The sequence below is a fragment of the Rhododendron vialii genome, chromosome 8a (genome assembly GCF_030253575.1).
Source record: "Rhododendron vialii isolate Sample 1 chromosome 8a, ASM3025357v1".
In the NCBI taxonomy this organism is placed as follows: Eukaryota; Viridiplantae; Streptophyta; class Magnoliopsida; order Ericales; family Ericaceae; genus Rhododendron; species Rhododendron vialii.
Window position 1 is genome coordinate 16,012,629 of NC_080564.1, and position 14,861 is coordinate 16,027,489.

A 14,861-nucleotide genomic window follows, 5' to 3' on the forward strand; every position below is an offset into this window, starting at 1 on the left:
GGGGGGCCCAGGTTGAATACTTGGGTGGGTTTGTTGCACAAAGTAAGGTAGATCCAGACTTCTTCTCATTTTATGACTTCATGTCTGTAATTAAGGAGACAGGATATTCACAAGCAGATAACATTAGTGTGTTTTATAGACTTCCCAACACTGACATGAACAATGGTTTAGTTGCATTGACTTCTCATGATGAAATGCTTAACATGTTTGCAACACATTCTCCTGGTATGAAGTATTTCTCTATTGATATGTATGTTGACTGTCCTAATGTGGTTGATTCAGAGGATGAGGAGGTGATAGGTAACATTGTAGACCAAGGTTGCTTAACTGAGTTGGGATTTGACTTACAAGTTGAGGAAGGACATGGAGGTGTTGACTTAGGAATAGAGGGAGGACAAGAAATTGTTGACTTAGAAGTGGAAGGTGTAGTCCAAGGTGTGGATGCAAATGAAACTGATCATATGGAGTTCCAAATGGATGATGATGATGGCTCAGACATTGAGTGGTTGCCCTATGATGATAGCTCAACTTCCACTGGGTCTTTTAGTGGGGTAGAAGAGTCTTCTGATGAGGAGGAAGAGGACAATATTCCGTTGGTAGGTTTAGGTAAAAACTTGGGTCAAAACATAGGTGATGAAGAAGATGACCTTAGTTCTGACAGTGATGATAACAACTTGGTTGATGATGCGATTGATGAGGATGGGAAACCTATTTTTCCAGAGTTCAAAGAGCACTTAATGAAGAAGCCTGAATTAATAGAAGGGATGAAGTTCCCTAATGTGCAGGTGTTTAGGAAACTGTTGAGAGAATATCATATAAAGGAGGGGTATACGTTTAAATTTTTGAAGAATGAGTCTAAGAGGGTCACAGTGAAGTGTACACATGATTGTGGCTTTAGACTTCATGCCTCTCCCATGTACGAAGAGAGATCCTTCCAAATAAAAAAGATAAATCAAGAACATTCATGTACTAGGAAGTACACTAATAATAATGCAACCTCGTCTTGGCTTTCTGAAAAGTACTTGGCCAAAGTCAGTGATGCCCCAGAGACTAAGGTCAGTTCAATGAAGAAAACAGTTAGGAGAGAATGGTTGTTAAATGTTTCAGAGAACAAGATCTATAGAGCAAAGAGAAAGGCTCTTGAACTGATTCAAGGAGATCATAGAGTTCAGTATGTGAGGTTGTGGGACTACTGTGAAATGGTAAGAATACAGAATCCACATAGTACTGCTAAGTTGAAGGTGGATAGGCCCTTGCCTGATCAACGACCAGTGTTTAAAAGGATGTTCATAAGCTATGCTGCACAACTGAGGGGATTTTTAGCAGGTTGTCGACCAATAATTGGGTTAGATGCCTGTTTTTTGAAAGGGCCATTAGGTGGTCAATTGATGCATGCAACTGCCAAAGATGCCAACAATCAGATGTTTCCTTTGGCATTTGCTGTTGTGGAGGCTGAAACAAAAGAAAGTTGGACTTGGTTCTTGGAGAATCTGATGGACATGATAGGCAATCCAGAGGAAAGGGGTTGGTGCTTCATATCTGACAGGCAGAAGGTATGCCTAACTGTTTTTTTACTTAATCACTGCTTTTGTTTACTTCATTACATGTTGCTTATATTTAACTACAATTTTTTGTTTCCCTTAGGGATTGACACAAACATTTGCACAGTTGTACCCAACTGTGGAACATAGATACTGCATTAGGCACATGTACTCTAATTTTAGTAAAGTGTACAAGGGTAAGGAGTGGAAAGACCTCATGTGGAGGGCTGCATCGGTGTACACAATTCCTGAATTTGACCAAGCTATGGAGGCCATTAAATCAATTGATGAGGAAGCATATGAGTATTTGATGAGTGAACAACCCTCAACATGGGCTAGGTGCATGTATGGAACAAGGTCTAAATGCAATCGAATGGACAATAACACAAGTGAAGCATTCAATAGAGCAATCAAAGATGCAAGGGACCAACCAATACTGACCATGGCTGAAAGTATTAGAAGGTACCTAATGACAAGGTTGCAAACAAGAAATCAATTGTGCCAAGGCTGGAAGGGTAATGTATGTCCAAGAATTAGAAGAAGGGTTGAGAAAGCATGCAAGTTAATGGGGGAGTGTGAGGTGATTTACAGTGGTGGCAGAATATTCGAAGTACTTACTGTACTTAGGACCCATGTTGTGGACATAGGAGAGAGAACATGCACATGTAGGAAGTGGGATGTCAGTGGGATACCATGTTCACATGGTATGGCTGCAATAATAGAAGATAAAAGTGACCCATTGGACTATGTTGATGAGTGCTTCCATATAAGTACATTTGCCAAGATATACAACTTCATCATCAAACCAATTCCTGACCAAACAATGTGGGTTCATACAGAATTTGATCCTATAGGTCCTCCCCCTTTAAGAAAGAAGAGTGGTAGACCCAAGAAGAATAGAAGGAAAGGGCTTGATGAACCAAAGAAACCCAATGGAGGTGTTAGGAAGTATTACACAACTCTCAAGTGTAGCATATGCAAGCAGCCGGGACATAATGCCAGAACATGCCTTCAAAAGGCTAACAGCACTACAGTTGACCAAGTAAGGAAAATTCAATTTTTTTACCATATTCCTTTATTATTTTTTAAGGCATATTTGAAATGTTACTTAAATTTGATGTACAGGAATGTCAAGTGGCAATGGAAACAGCAATGGTTGGAGGACATGAAATTGAAGTGGCAGGGGAAACAAGAGCCAATAGTGGGAGAGGTAGTGGTAGAGGAAGGAGAGGAAGAGGAAGGAAGACTGGTAAAGGAGGTAGAGGAGGTAAAAGTGCTAGAGGAGAGAAGACTGGTACAGGAAGTGGTGCAATGGTGGTTGGAGGCACAGGAAGAGGTGGTGATCCTTCATCAAAGTATGGCACTATTGCCCCAAGGGGAAGAGGAAGAGGAAGAGGTGGAACCACTGCTCCACTTCCTGGAATTGTGATTAGAGAAACAAATCCTAACACTAGGGTGGATATTGGTACAAACAAAGGTGTAAACTGTGAGAAGGGTAAACAGCCCATAGTTTGTAGAGGTAAAGCACCAATAACAAGGATTGGAGGTGCTCCAAGGGTGGGTTTGCCAACACCACAGGTAATACACTAACCTCATGCCCATACTTTACAATTTAGTCCATACAATAAGCTAAGTTATGCATGGTGTTAATGTAGGGATGGAGAAGATCCACAAGGATGGGGAATGCCATATTTTGGACTCAACCACAAACTTCATCTGCAGCATCATGTGGCAGTGGTGGTGGAAGTGGTAGTACCACAATGCCAAGCACTCAACCATCAAGTTCAACCCCAAGTACCCAAAAATCAGCCACTTGAATCTGCTTTAGGAAATGGATTAGGATAAGTCTTTTGGTGTAGGATAAGTCTTTTGGAAACAATGTGTAATGTTTACACACAGTTGGAACAATGTGTAATCCATTAACTAGAATCCACATATTTCTTTTATGGGTTGGAACTACTGAATGAAATGAATGCAATGTAACCTTTTGAATTCAATGAATGAATGAATGAAATGTAACCTTTTGGTACCTCTATTGGTGTTGTTCTTCTATTAGTACTTTCAAACTGGTGTTGTTGTTCTGTTAGTCCAGCTGCCACTGTTGTCTTGGTACATAAAAAATGTGTTATGCTATTGCTATTGTTGTCCAGTTTTATGGTGGTCTGTTATTGATCTTGTTGTTGCTGTCATGGGATACCTGTTATGACTGTTATGGCTACCTGTTCTGTTGTTTTTCTGCTGTTATAGCAGCCCTGTTCTGCTGCTGTTCCGCTGGTAATGATGGACTGGACTGCTCTATTATGGACTGGCTGTCTGTTCTACTTCTGTTCTGCTCTGTTATACCAGGAATGGACTGCTGTTCTGCTGATTGTAGGTACTGATTGCAGCTCCATTTTGCTCTGATTATGTTTTATTGCAATGCTTCTAGTACTTGTGTTAGTTTTGTATGTGTAATAAGTAATGAAAAGGGAGATGCAGCCTCTGAGAGTGAGCTGCCCCATTCTGCTCTGGTTATGTTTTCTTTGTTGCCCTTAATCTGAAAGCTTTCTTTTCCCAAATGTAGTGGAACTTGGTAGTTGAAGTTTGTGTTTTGTGCTAGGTGGTTATTTCAGTGGAATGGGTTTGAGGTTTAATTGCTGCTGCTTCTTCTTCTGTTCATTCATTTCCTTCTTCTGTTTTCTTTGTTGCCCTTGCTTGGGCTATGTCTCTGGTATTCAAGTCTGGACTCTACATAGTTTTCATATATGAACATCTGCATTTAAAAGCCATGAAATACCATAGTGGAACATGCATGCTTTTCATTCATAGTTAAGGCAAATACAAATATTGGTTGTTAGGGGTATTATGATTCACACTTGACATAAGCACACAAATCACACACACAATGACTACCACTACTATGATGTTCCTAAAATAACTTGGTCCTATCTCTTTAGTCTTCATTGCTCCAATCTGTCCATTTAGGGCTTCGATAGTTGTTGTAAGGTTGACATTCATTTCAGTCAAGTCTGCCAATTTGACAACCAGTGCATCATTTTCTTCTTCCACCATTTGTCTTCCTCTTTCCAACCTCTCAATTATCATTTTGAACTCTTCAACTTCTTTCTCTAGTTCTTCCTTTTTCGCTTGCATGATCTTGGCATATTCCAATCCTCTAGGGCACGTTTCAGGATCTATCCAGACAAAGAAATTGCATCCATTTTCTTTCTGAAATTAAAACATAAACATATTGCATTATCTTATAGTTCAACATAAACATAATTTACTAAAAGTTGAACATAAACATAAACATAACGTACTAACAGTTACATTATTTGGCGTACTCCAAAATTCAACAAATTACCTTGTACTTCCTACACCCAAGGAACCTTCTTCCTGGATTTTTCACAGTTAGTGACGTTTGCATCACAACCCTCCAACCACATCTGCATCTTTCATCTCCATCGTACTGAGATAGGTTGGTGGTGTAGCTACTAGAGCTGCTCATGGCCAATCTGGGTTTGAGTGGGTTTTCAAATCAGTGGGTTTTCTGGGTTTGTGGTTTGAGAGTTTGGTTTGAAATTTGGAGTTAGATGGGAGTTAGATGGGGAGGGCAGAAGAGTGGGGGGAGAGATATATATGACTGAGATGAGAAATTTCAAAAGATATATAAGTGTACATTTCGGATTTCTCACTGGACACACCAAACACAGCATATGCTCCAAAGAAACATGAGTAATTTCAAAATCTGACTTTTAGAGAGAGAGAGAGAGACGATGGGTGAGAGAAAGAGATGAGATCAGTAGAGATTAGAGAGAGAGAGAGAGAGAGAGAGAGAGAGCAGTAGAGACATACCTGCTTTGGTGGGTGAGAGAGATGTGAGAGATAGAGAGGTGAAAGACCAGAGGACGGGATGAGAGAGAGTATGATTTGGGTTTTTTGGTGTATGTGTAAAACAGAGAGAGAGAGAGAGGTTATAAATACCCAAAACTATTTTCCCGCCAAAAGGGCAGGGCATTTTTGGCCACCATTCTGTTTTTCCATCCATTTTAACCTTTAAACTTAACATTTCTTAGCAAAACTGGACGGAAGGGGTGAAGTTGTTGAGTTTTAATAGTTGAGGGGGTGAAGCTGTTGAGTTTTATAGTTGAGGGGGTGAAGTTGACAAACGGTGATAGTTGAAGGGGTGTCCTTGCAAATAAGCCCTAAAATTATTAGTATAAAAATTAATATGAGGACAAAATATCCCTAACCCGATATCTAGAACAATTTTAGGCCTCCTTGCTCCTGCCGAGGTTTTCTTCGTCCTTCTCTCTTATCGTTATCCCCTCCCTCTCCTCCTTGCCTATATAGAACCCTTCGTTTACAGGGTTTAGGCCAGTCTCTGTTTTGAACAGTAAACTACTCCGGAAACAAAGAAAATTAATGGCGTCTGCGCCCGCTAATCTGTGGGTGTTGCTTGGATTGGGTTTGGCTGGAATTCTGATAATGACGAAGAAGCTGAAGAAGAACAAAGTGGTCAAACAAGACTTTGGGGCTTTCGTGTTGAGGTTTCAACTTCTCCCCCCGCCTCAGCCTTCCCCTCCCAAGGCCCCTCATCCTTTGACTGGACTCACTTTCGCCGTCTCAGATGTGTAACTTACTTGCCCAATTTCCATTTTTGTACGCGATAAGTAATTTCATATTTTTACCTCGTAAATCCACTCCACTGAGCATTCTATGGCATCTCTATTGTGTGTTTGTTCTGATTCAAAGTTTGAGTCCCAATTCGGTCATTTGAGCTCTGTAGCTATCGTTAGGTACTCTGATGACCAAACATTTAGGGTTTGTTCGTGACTTTTTTTTTTATTAATATGAATTATTGAATGGGTTTACTAAAGGAGAGGAAAATCACAGGCAGATTAAAGGTTTACATATGACATCTTCACTTCATTATTTTACTATCTTATCTTATCGCGTGCTTTTGCTTTCCCTCCATAGTGCCTCAATAAATCCCTTACTCAAACACAGTCTTAGGTAACATTATTGCTGTGCTTACGAAGAAGATGCAAGATCAGTAGTTTGGGCACACGAACTTGCCATTTAAAGCACTTCAGAACTTGGATGTTGAGTTCATGGAGACTTTCTTGGCGTTTACTTTTGAGGGGTGAGGTTCGTTGTGATTGATCCATACTACTCCTATGTGGGTGCAGGTTTTTCTTCGGGACCTGACACATCAATATCCAAACTTCAGGAAGCCCAGTACTGGTGATATTGGATTCCAAATTAGATATAGTTACGGGTATAAGTAGTATAATAGGAAATTTAACATTTTCATAGGTATGAAAGAAAAAATTATTCACCAAACATATCATATCATACACTGATTTCCCTGTAAGTGGAAAATCTTGGCAAAAGTAAACTATTCATTTCTTTTCCAGTAGTTTTTGCATATTGGCAATGGTTTTAGTCCTTATTCTTTTTTCCCCCTTGAAAAGAAAAGTTCAGAGGTATCTGTTTGCGAAAAGCGAAGAGTGCACGTAACACAACTCCTGTTAGGTCATTTGGCTTTCAAAAGTACCTTCCAAAGTGGGCTTTCCGGCTGGGCATTAGCCTTTGAGAGGATCTTGGGAAGTTCAATTCATCTTTCTTCATAATTGTTGGTGTGGTCAATCTTTTGATAATGCACAAGAGTGTTAATTATCTTCTGTGTTTTTCTTAATGGTGGCTGTTGCGCTTTCCTTTTTTATAGTGATTTTGGTTCCATTACCTGAAGCACATATACGTGATACGGGATACGGATACGACATGATATAGATACGGCTATATGACCAAACCTAAAAAAATAGGGTACGGATAAGTCATGGATACGTCCGTGGAGTATAAATTTTTATGGTTGTTAGTCTTCTACTAGGCATAAAAACAAAGCCAAAAGCAATAAAATAGTAGTTGAATTGCTACTACCAAGCGTTAATCACATGTCTATGCCAAATGTGTATGTGTATATATTTATGTAAATGCATCAATTGTATAATTACGAAATTTTGGTTTGTAAATAATATTATAATACATATACTAAAAAGAGTTAAAGTAATGTATGTTGTATATATATAACAATGGTTATATACAAAGTAAACTTAGACGAAATACAAATTCGTAGTGCACATGTATTTATCATATATATACACATAAAATGTACAAACAGACTATATATACATCTGTATAGTATATAACTGCATACTATATGAAATACACAAATATGTAGTGCGAGTGTGACTGTGTGTCTCTGAGAGAGAGTCAACTGCACTAGGTCTTTTGGGTTATGTAGTTAGGTGTGTATCTGTGAATGTTTCATTGATTTTTCAGGCTCAATCTGCTCTAGGCTGTATCCCAAAAGTATCCCTCACCTCACGTATATGAAGCTAAATTTTTTTGATTTAAATACATGATACTTATTTTCCGTATCCACTATATATCGGGGCGTATTCAGCACGTATCCATATCCAATATGTATTCGATATCCATCCTCGACTAGTTTTTGTGTATATGTGCTTCATAGCCCTACGTTGAGTTGTTTGAGCGGGAACGAAGATTCTAAGATTTGGAACTGGTTTGGATGCATCTCCATGTTCTCAGTTCTTAATAGGGACGGAGCATGACTATGAAAAGACGAACTGCCTGTGTGAAAATTACAAGATTTAATGCTGTGTCATGGAGGATTATGATATGGGGTTTTTTACTTCTTTGTTGATTTCTTTACTGAATGATGAAATTTAATTGTTCACATTCTTCGTGATTCATCGATTTATTAAAATCTATTCTTTTAATAATGTTTTCGGGTAAAGTTACTAAAGCCTGATAATGGAGGTAAGAAAGTGTATAGGGTGTTAACTAACCCTAACACAAGTAAGCTTTATTTATATTACGTGGTGACTAGTTACATAACATAAGTAACCAATGTGGGACTTAGTCCAACTATTTTAACACTCCCGCTCAAGCTGGAGAATAAATATCACAAAATCCCAGCTTGTTACATAACAACTTTAAACGTGGTTTAAATAAAGGTTTGGTGAAGATATCTGCCAATTGAGCGCCTGTAGACACGAAAGGGGTAGCCAACACGCCACTATCTATCTTCTCCCGAACAATATGACAATCTACCTCGATATGTTTGGTTCTTTCATGAAATACCGGATTCGAAGCGATATGTATTGCTGCTTGATTATCACAATGCATAGGAATACGTAACTGTACGCCAAACCCCAACTCTTCGAGCAAAGCTCTCAACCATACAACCCAGTGATTTAAAAAGCGCGCGAAGCGCGCGCTATAGCGCGAGGCGCAGCGCAGCGCAAGGATTGCGCTTCGGACCTATGGGCTATAGCGCAGAACACAAAGGCGCAAGAAAGGCGCTGAAGCGCGCGCTATAGCGCAAGGCGCCAAGGCGCTGAGGCGCGCGCAGAACGCAAAGGCGCAAGAAAGGCGCTGAAGCGCGCGCTATAGCGCAAGGCGCCAAGGCGCTGAGGCGCGCGCTTTTTGCTGTGAGGTAAAAATCAGTCTTACGTTCGAGATGCATTGAATAATTTCTTCCTTTAAATCGATGGGAGCCCTATTCAATCAACAAACCAGATCGAGCAACAGCCTCTTCGACGATTCAGAGTCTCGGACGATCGGACCCAGCTTCTTCTTCTCTGGTCTCCCTCTCTCTCTCTGATTGTTGACTCCAAGTAACAACTTCTTCTTCCTCCTCTCACCATCTCACGTTTGCTTCCTCCTCCTCCTCTCACCTTCTTCTTCCTCATTTTCTTTCTATTTTCACCGATTGTCTAGGACCCCCCCTTTTCTTTTTTCTTTTTTTTCCAGTCACAACCTCCCTTTTCTTTTTTCTTTTCATTTTTTCCAGTAGTAGGACCCCCCTTTGCTTTTTTTTTTTTCTTTTTTTTTCACCTTTTTTTTTTTTTTGTGTTTCCAGCTCTGTTTAAAATATTTGTTCAGTTTGTTGTATTTATTTGTACTTGTTATTTGTAGATGACATCTGAAAATTCTAGTAATGCCTATGCATGCCTCTAGATTTTATTGTCTTTAATCCTTTTGTTATGTCTCTAAGGCTAAACATTATTATGTTAGTTTTTCATGGATGATATATTATGTTTAGTGTTTGGTACTTTCGTTTAACCATTGACATGTTATGTTTTATGACATTTGAAAGTTTTACAAGTGTTTATTTGTGTTGAAAACTTGTTCTAATAAAATTTGCCTTGCGTAGAATTTTTTTTTTTTTTTTTGCGCTTCGCGTCAATAAAGCGCGCGCCGCGCCTTGCGCTTTGCGCTAAAGCCCCAAGGGATCGTTGCGCCTCGGTGCGCCTTTCGCCATTTAAAACACTGATACAACCTCGCATGTAGTATGAGCCATGGCACGATACTCTGCTTCAGCACTGGACCGAGCAACCACATTTTGTTTCTTGCTTTTCCAGGTAACCAAATTTCCACCGACAAAAGTACAATACCCAGTTGTGGACCGTCTATCAGATGGTGATCCCGCCCAATTAGCATCAGTAAAGGCCTCAACATGCAAATGAACATTTGAACGATAAAAGAGGCCACGTCCAGGATGAGCCTTGAGATATTTCACAATACGAAGACAAGCTTCCCAATGTGGAAGACGAGGAGCTGACATGAACCGACTTACCATACTAACAGCAAATGAGATATCAGGCCGTGTATCGGTGAGATAATTCAGCTTGCCTACCAAGCGACGTTGGACGATAACGGTTTGGATGAGGGAATATCTCCCCTTGATCAACACACAATTTGACGTTTGGATCCATAGGGTTCTCTACAGGCTTTGCCCCAATAAATCAGTTTCCTCTAGAATATCTAGTGCATACTTCCTTTGGGACAAACTGATCCCTTCTTTGGATCTTGCTACCTCAATACCCAAGAAATATCGAAGCTTACCCAAATCTTTGGTGTGAAACTGACGCTGTAAAAATTGTTTTAACTCATCAATACCTTTCTGATCATCTCCAGTAATAATGATATCATCCACGTACACAATCAACACTACTTTCCCCTGTTCTGACTGAATAGAGAAGACAGAATGATCAAAATGGGAGCGATGCATACCAAACTGCAACACAGCATCACTAAACCTGTCAAACCAAGCTCGAAGTGACTGCTTAAGACCGTAGAGGGTTTTGCGAAGGCGACACACCTGAGAACGTTCCCCCTGAGCAACAAACCCAGGAGGTTGCTCCATATAGACCTCCTTGAGCAGGTCACCGTGTAGAAATGCATTCTTGACATCCAACTGAAACAAGGGCCAACCAAGATTGGCGGTCAAAGAGATAAGAATGTGGACGGAGTTAATCTTGGCCACCGGAGAAAGTCTTAGCATAATCAACCCCATACGTCTGGGTATAGCCTTTGGCCACAAGACGGGCCTTGTACCGTTCTACGGTGCCATCTGGATGATATTTGACGGAAAAGACCCACCGACAGCCAACAGTAGACTTTCCTAGCAGAAGAGAAACCAACTCTCAAGTGCCATTGTCATGAAGAGCAGACATCTCAGCCTCCATAGCTGTCCGCCACTCAGAAACAGATCCTCCTGATCAATGTTAGGAACAAAAATGGACAAAACAAAAGTAGTAAAAGCACGAAGGGACGGAGATAGATGATTATAGGAAACAAACTGAGCAATAGAATGAATAGTGCAAGACCGAATACCTTTGCGAAGAGCTATAGGAAGACTAGGTGACGGGGGAGGTGGTGGTGGTGAAGCAGGATCTTGGGACGGAGGAGGAATGGCGGCAGGCACTGGTGGGGCTGTTAATCGTTTCCGTTGACAAACATATACCTGCAAGGGTGGCACAGGAACAGGAGGAACATCTATAGGAATAACATACTCAAACTTAGAAAGGACATATTCAGACTCAGGAGTCCTCGAAAAGAAAGACAATGACTCATTAAAGGTGACATCAGCACACACAAAGTGACGACGAAGAGAGGGTAACACTTATACCCTTTCTGAGTGTGCGAATAACCAAGAAAGACACACCGGATCGAGCGAGGGTCAAGTTTGTCTCGGTCAGGATCTAGTGCATGAACATAACACGTGCACCCGAATACCCGAAGGGGTAATGAGTGAAGAGGATGACCAGGAAATAAAACCTTGTGAGGTATCTGACCACCAAGAACAGTGGAGGGCATACGGTTAATCAAGTAACAAGCTGTAAGAATAGAATCACTCCAGTAATACTTAGGGACCTGCATCTGGATTAACATGGCACGCATAACTTCAGATAAGTGTCGGTTCTTGCTTTCGGCAATCCCATGTTGTTGTGGAGTCCAAGCGCAAGAAGACTGGTGAATTATCCCATGATCATCAAAAAAGCAAGAGAGCATTATGAAAATATTCACGTGCATTATCGGAGCGAAATATACGAATGCAAGTATTGAATTGAGTCTTTATTTCTGTATAAAATGACTTAAAGAGAGAAGACAACTCTGATTTTGTTTTCATAAGATAAAGATATGTAACACGAGAGAAATCATCGACAAAAATAACATAATATTGAAAGCCAGCTAAAGTGGGAACATGTATAGGACCCCAAATATCCGAATGTACTAATTGGAAAGGACGCGACACACGACGCTCAACCCTCGGATAAAAAGATACCCGACGGTGTTTACTAAACTCACAGACTTCACATTGTAAGTCCTTAACATTACTATATGATGGCATCAGACGCTTCAGATTCTGAAGAGAGGGATGGCCCAGACGACAATGTTGTTGATAGGGAGAAACGGATGACTAAAGAGCAACAGACGCAGGATAGATGTCATCGGTAAAGTAATATAGGCCGCCACGTTCAGTACCCCCACCAATCTTCCTCCCCGTCTTGTGATCCTGAAACACACAACCATGAGAAGAAAAAGTGATGGAGCAGTTTAAAGATTTCGTAAGTTTACTAACAGACATAAGATTAAATGGAAAACTGGGATTATGGAAGACAGAGTCCAAAGTAAGAGATGGAGTAACAGAAACGGAACCTAAACCAGTAATTTCAGAGGTAGAACCATCAGCTAAGATAACACGAGATGATGTACCAACAGACCGACGATTAGAAAAAATAGTAGATGTACCAGTCATATGATTAGAAGCACCAGAATCGATAACCCAAAGAGTAGGAGAATGAGAAGAGGCAACACAAGCAACGGACGAACCGGTCTGAGCGAGCGTAGCAGTAGAGGATGAAGTCTGGTTTGACACAAAGCGTTGATACTCTTCTGCAGAAATAGTCACCACAGGGACGGCAGGGTGAGGAAGTGGCTCAACATCCTCAAAAATAGCAGCCTAATGAGCCTGAGGGAACCCATGGAGATCATAACAAGTCTCCACGGTATGATTGGTCCCCCCGCAATAAGTACACGATCGGGAATCACGCCCACGACCATGGCCACCTCCCCCTGACATGCGACCACCAAAACCACCAATACCAGAACCACGAGCACCCACACCAGAATCACGACTACCAAAACCACGGCCAAAACCACGTCTACTAAACCCAGAGTCACGACCACGACCGCTAAACCCAGAGTCACGGCCGTGACCCCGACCACGGCTAAATGATGTACTAGAAACACCAGAAACAGAGGAAGCCAATGCTGAACGATCAGGAGGTGGTGCAGACATAGAGATAGATGACTGGCGAAGGCGACTAAATACCTCACTGAGAGAAGGTAGATGGCGAGACCCCAATAAATGATTACGAACAAGATCATATGTGGATGATGCACAAGATATAAACTGAGCAACCTGCATACGCTCACGTTGGTGCCGCATGACCTGAACATCAGAGGAAATCGGCTCACATATATTAAGCTCCTCACAGATACCACGGAACTTAGCGTAATAAGACTCCAAAGATAAGTCACCTTGTGAGATAGAAAAGGAGGACTGATGAAGATCATATGTGCGACGGAGATTGTTAACACCCGAATACATCTCTTGAGCCTGTGTCCATACTTTTTTGGCTGTAGATAAGAAAACCAGCGTGCTAGCAATATGTTCTTCCATACTATTCCATAAATCAGACCGAATGTTAGCATCCTCAGATACCCATGCCTCATACGTGGTAGCAGTTGCCGCGGGGGGATTGTCTGTCAAATAATGATAAAGTTTCTGACCAACATAATAAACCTCGACTGCTCTAGCCCAAACAGCATAATTCTTACCATTCAAAGGGGTGGAGGTAATAGACAACCTCTCACGAAACCGAGAAGAACCAGACAAACTGCCAACAATAGTAGAGCTAGAAGTAGAACTAGATCCAGACTTTGACTCAGCCATTTCACCAAATAAACTTCCACCAATAAGAACCAATAAAAGCAACTAGGGAGAGCAACAACTACCAACTAGAGACAAAATATAACAGTCAACAGTACCACCATCAATAGTTGAACTAAACAAATTGAACTAAACTCACTACGGAACAGTCACCATACCAACTACACTCCACACGTTATATGAGCCTGATGAAAGCAACATGAGAGACAGTTACCAGCGTGAGAGAGGGATCTGAACAGCACAAACATCACCGGAGATCAGAATAAATCTGAACAGCACAAAATCAGAGACCTAGAGGACAGATCTGAATAGCCACAGTCCAGAAAATCGCGAATTGAGTCTGAAACTACAAGAAACAGGGTCTGTCGGCGCCAGAAAATGCTCGCCGGAGGTCAGGAATGCTCGTCGGAGGTCGGCAAAGTCAGGAGTGGGTTATTCGAAGGTGGGCTGTCACTGGGCATGTGATTCGAAGGGTTCTAGAGTGCAAGAAAGCACTGGGTATGTGATTTTGGTTGTCGGAAAGGGCAAAAAAGGACTGGGCATGTGATTTCGGTAGTCGGAGAGGGGTGGATTGCTGTCGGCAAGAGGTATATCGTGGTTTGTGGTGGTCGAAAATGGTAACTAGGGTTTCGGCTGATGGTGGCTAGGGTTTCGGCTGTGAGGGTTTCGAACAGATGGAAAGATATGGAGGATGGGTTTCGAACGGAAGAAGGTTTGGTGGGTTTCGGCTGATGTACAGTGGATTTCGTGGGTTTTGGTTGTTGATTGTACAGTGGATTTCGTGGGTTGGTGGGTAGTGTCTCCAGCGGCTATGGTGGTGGTTTAAAGTAACGCTCTGATACCATGATAATGGAGGTAAGAAAGTGTATAGGGTGTTAACTAACCCTAACACAAGTAAGCTTTATTTATATTATGTGGTGACTAGTTACATAACATAAGTAACTAATGTGGGACTTAGTCCAACTATTCTAACAAAGCCCATCCCTTTTTGACATTTCTCGGCACGGTAT

The 14,861-nt window shown here is 41.3% G+C and overlaps 3 protein-coding genes across 3 annotated transcripts in view; 2 read left to right on the forward strand and 1 right to left on the reverse strand.

Annotated features, from left to right (window-relative positions):
* The first annotated feature begins 2,848 nt into the window (after window positions 1-2,848).
* Window positions 2,849-3,527, forward strand: LOC131299018 (uncharacterized). The gene is made up of 2 exons (XM_058324546.1): window positions 2,849-3,119; window positions 3,197-3,527. Exons 1-2 carry the CDS (start codon window positions 2,853-2,855, stop codon window positions 3,356-3,358), a joined length of 429 nt encoding a protein of 142 aa, XP_058180529.1. The 5' UTR covers window positions 2,849-2,852; the 3' UTR covers window positions 3,359-3,527.
* Window positions 3,528-4,338: 811 nt separating this feature from the next.
* LOC131298050 (uncharacterized protein At4g04775-like) lies at window positions 4,339-5,050 on the reverse strand. The gene is made up of 2 exons (XM_058323324.1): window positions 4,885-5,050; window positions 4,339-4,748 (listed from the first exon to the last, which is right to left on the reverse strand). Exons 1-2 carry the CDS (start codon window positions 5,026-5,028, stop codon window positions 4,350-4,352), a joined length of 543 nt encoding a protein of 180 aa, XP_058179307.1. The 5' UTR covers window positions 5,029-5,050; the 3' UTR covers window positions 4,339-4,349.
* A 725-nt stretch (window positions 5,051-5,775) lies between these two features.
* The window catches only part of LOC131299206 (translocon at the outer membrane of chloroplasts 64), a 48,609-nt gene continuing 39,523 nt past the window's right edge, over window positions 5,776-14,861 (forward strand). Inside the window, exon 1 of the mRNA XM_058324822.1 lies at window positions 5,776-6,154. Coding sequence (XP_058180805.1) covers window positions 5,946-6,154 — 209 coding nt within the window. The 5' untranslated portion in view covers window positions 5,776-5,945. The remainder of the gene's footprint in view (window positions 6,155-14,861) is intronic.

What these genes read in the sequence shown, in the direction of transcription:
- LOC131299018 (XM_058324546.1), top strand. Translation starts at nt 2,853, where the DNA reads ATGGTGGTTGGAGGCACAGGAAGAGGTGGTGATCCTTCATCAAAGTAT. An exon ending in TGGGTTTGCCAACACCACAG is followed by an intron (nt 3,120 to 3,196) that starts GTAATACACTAA and finishes GTGTTAATGTAG; the next exon opens with GGATGGAGAAGATCCACAAG.
- LOC131298050 (XM_058323324.1), bottom strand. Translation starts at nt 5,028, where the DNA reads ATGAGCAGCTCTAGTAGCTACACCACCAACCTATCTCAGTACGATGGA. An exon ending in TTGGGTGTAGGAAGTACAAG is followed by an intron (nt 4,749 to 4,884) that starts GTAATTTGTTGA and finishes TTTTAATTTCAG; the next exon opens with AAAGAAAATGGATGCAATTT.